General features: G+C 33.2%; 1 protein-coding gene across 1 annotated transcript; it reads right to left on the minus strand.

Moving 5' to 3' along the window:
* Positions 1-2,750: 2,750 nt before the first annotated feature.
* On the minus strand, positions 2,751-3,974 carry LOC130507372 (uncharacterized). The gene has a single exon (XM_057002090.1). The coding sequence runs from the start codon at positions 3,835-3,837 to the stop codon at positions 2,965-2,967; it is 873 nt and encodes a 290-aa protein (XP_056858070.1). The 5' UTR covers positions 3,838-3,974; the 3' UTR covers positions 2,751-2,964.
* Positions 3,975-3,980: the final 6 nt, after the last annotated feature.

Below are 3,980 nucleotides of genomic sequence, written 5' to 3' on the forward strand. Positions count from 1 at the left end.
AATCTTTTTACAACTTGCACTTAAACATTACCGAAATATAAATGTTTTAATCATTATCCACAACATTATATTTATAATGGCAAATGATTCATATGTGGCAGATCTCTCACAAACTTAATTTGGAGCGTCGACTCACGAATCCATTTCTATTTATATAACATTGATCCCTTAAGAACCAAAATGTTGTTTATAACATATATCACCATACTTTGATCTTAAATCATTTTTTTCTCTCATGGTCATCCATGTAATTAGTAATTAAATTAAGTTACACCATAAAGAAAAAATTTCTCTTTTTCTGTTTAAGTAGTGACTTGAGCAAATTGTAATCACCGCTTCCTGAAAAATCTTAACAAAGATTTCTGTTAGAAAATAATTATTATTAATGATTTTTATACCAGAAAATTAAGTCAACTAAAATCATAATCAAGGATAAGCTGATGGAGAAGAGTGACTTTCATCATACGAATTTTCTGATTCCGAGCAACAGAGCCAAATAAATTCCGGCACCTATTCCGAAAATTGATTAACCTGTTCTTAAAAATTTTGTTTAACAAATATCAGTATTGCTGGTGAAAAAACATAAACAATAGTTAAAAATTTAAGAGTGTAAGAACCTTATTTTACTACAATGGGCAATGATATTTATAAAAGATAATAAGAACAAAAATCAAAATTACAATACCAAAACAAACGAATAAAAATAAATTGCAGAGTCGAGATGGTTAAGCTCTTTCCTTAAATCTTTAAATGTTCCGTAGTGTGATGGTTTAATAGTACTCAGATTCCCAGGATACAACTGCAGCATTGTTTCTGTTTACCATCACCGAAAACAGAATCTATCGATCCTAATTTTATATTATACTCTCGGATTCAAAATAAAAAATACTAGCATAACTATTCCGAATGGGAGAATAGTTTCTTGTCTATATCTCTAGAATGAGAAGAACAATGACTATTATATAGTCCACTAACCAAAGCCTACGTTTTTCATAAACCAAACCGTAAACATTAGCAATAAAAATGGAGATTCTTATATGGATGTGCATTTAGATGTAGGTTACAAAATCAGAATCAATTTTGCATTCATACCTCCACTACTTCACATTGATCAATTTAATTAGCAAAAATATTTTTCTTTATTTTATTCAAACTTTATTTACCAAAAAGTTTAAAAATAAAGACAACTAAATTAAGTAAAGGCTAGACCAACAAGTCTAATTTCTTTATTAGTTTCTTGACCCATTTACCAAATTTCAAAACCTAAAATTTTTGTTTGGTCCAAATATTTTTTTCTCAGTATAAACAAAGTTTCAAGCTTTGTTTTATTTTCTCCATTTTATACATAAGAGGATTCTCACTTCATATTTCTAATATGAATATTTTAAAAATAATTTCATATTTGATTTTTATTTCTCATTCAAAACCAACTCTGATTTTGGCATACGAGTACACTATTTCATAGTGTCTGACATTTCGGTTATTCCGACAAATGTCTTCGTCCGAAAACTTACCGAAACCATATTGTTAAAAACGAATTCCAACATTTTCTGCTGCTTGGAACCTTACGCTACCTTTTTACCCCCACCCCCTTCTCCCAAATTAAAAAAAAAGAAACCTTACGGTACCTATAATCCAACACGAAAACATAAAAGAACCTGCAACGGGAAACGTCATGCAGCCATAAACCTCTCCTTGTGTCGGCACTGGGAAAGATTGGTCTTACTGCTCTGGTTTTTTTAATATCTGTTTGCTCCTCTTTAAAGGGTTTATGCGCAAATGTTTTGGGGGGTTATTGAGAGATGAATTTAGGTACGGTTGATTGATTTTAAGAATCAAGAGATTTGTTAAATTTATAATTAGTTTTAATGAGTTTTTCATATTTAAAAATCTATGAAATTATTCTACTACAATGATTTTGAGAATCTTGAATATCAATGCATTATTTTGAAAGTTTTGTTTTATGAGTTAAAGTATTAAGAATTTAAGTTCCAATAACACAAGATTTTGATAGAATTAAAAATCTTTAAAACACAAACTTTTTGAATAACAATAGATTTTATATGTCATTGAAGAATCATCAATCCAATAACACTTGATTTTACAAGAATGTTAGAATACATTAGCCAATAACTATAGATTTTTAAAATTTTAACAATCATTATTTTCCTGAACCCATCGACCAAAAAGCTTTTGTATTGTCAACTCCTGTCTCTTTTATCTATGTTAATAATATATAACATTTCATCAAAAATAATACATATTGCAATATATAACTTTGCAATATTTTCTCAGACGATGTAGTCAGACGTGAATCTTCATAGGGCATATAGAATTACCGGCAGCAGAATCATATGTTCTGTTATTTCGAATTTGTAATAGGATAATATATCCAGTATTAAAAGAAGAAAAAAACATTGCAATATTTTCTCATTAAATGATTTTGTGATGAAATTGTTCTGATCGGTTAAGGAAGCAATGTAGTATTACATAAAAGATACATGATATTCCAGCCAATATGTTGTTATGGACAGTTATAGATTTTTTCTTGGATATAGATTCCAATTTCCCTTCAAACTATGTTAAAATTCCTAGCCCTGATATATCCACAACTCTGTTAGAAACAAAAACAGAAAGAATAACACATACCGTTCTTTTTTTCTCTGTAACACAACACATACCGTTCTTTTTTTTTTATATGCTACTTTCAGAAGCTAGACATGTTTATCAAAATTTCAAGAAATGGTAGCTGGTGTTGCAGATTTAAGAGATTTGTATAACAAAATGTAAACGTTACATACACTCTTGCCCCCACCAATAACATCAATCGCTAGAAGAACACAAGGCCACAACAACAAAAGCATATAACTGCTTTGAATACAATAAACAAAACAAATATAAGAATGAAATGGCATGGGTACAAAAGTTGTAAAGAGAAACATATCACAGCCAGATTGATCAATATCAGCATGTATTGATCCCATCTTTGCAATCCATGGTAAGGTTATTGAAAGTCTCAACACGTGTCTTCCCCCTAATAAACACCTCCGTATCAACAGCCGCTCTCATGTACCCATCAAACTCAACTGGTTTCCCATTGTTCAATAGACTTGTCTCATTGTACCACTCACTGCTATTCCCCCACAAGTAGCTATAATCATCAAGCAAGTGAACCTTGTACTGAGATCTCAACTTATCAAAGTAATTATAAAACGGTTCATTAGTCGCCACATACAAATTCCTCCACGGTTGAACCAATCCCTTAAGCTTATTCAAAATCGCGTCAGGCCATGTATCTGCATCCAAATGTGGCCACAGCTTCTTGTCCTTGGCTTTCTCGCCTCTAACAACATGAACCGCATCAAAATCCCAATCCATTTTCCCACTAATCTCAGAGACAATGTTCATCAGCCTCTTCGATTTCCACAGCGTATGCCACGGTCTCTCCACGTATTTCGAAGCTTGCCCTTCGCACACTCTGTACCAATAGTTTTCAGGCTCAGGCGCATCAAACTGCCTCCATATAATCGTGCTCTTATCTTTACTCAGCTGCAACGGCGACACCTTATGCGTCTTAACTTTCCTAACCGGAACTTTCCGTTTATGCGACCGGTTCCATTTCTTCCAGTCCCTCACGAACTCGCCTTCCTCAACAATAGAAGCAGATTCTTTAAGATGCTCAAAATCAAAGTAGTACCGAAAGTCCTTACCTTCCTCATCAACCCCCTTTGAGCTATAACTCGAAGACAAACACAAACTCAAATCCATAACAAAAGTCCTGTTCAAGTACATTGCTTCTCCTAACCCACACAAGAAACTCCACATATACTGATTCATACCCTTGCAGTAATCACCACCCCTCGAGTAATACAAATACTTCCCTCTCCTGAAATTCGTCTGAGACCCAAGCGTCGGTATCGTATCATTGATCTCCGGATCGCCGCCACGTGGAGCCTTCGGACCTCCTCCACGTGGCTTGA

Source organism: Raphanus sativus, unplaced genomic scaffold (assembly GCF_000801105.2).
Source record: "Raphanus sativus cultivar WK10039 unplaced genomic scaffold, ASM80110v3 Scaffold4417, whole genome shotgun sequence".
Lineage (NCBI taxonomy): Eukaryota > Viridiplantae > Streptophyta > Magnoliopsida > Brassicales > Brassicaceae > Raphanus > Raphanus sativus.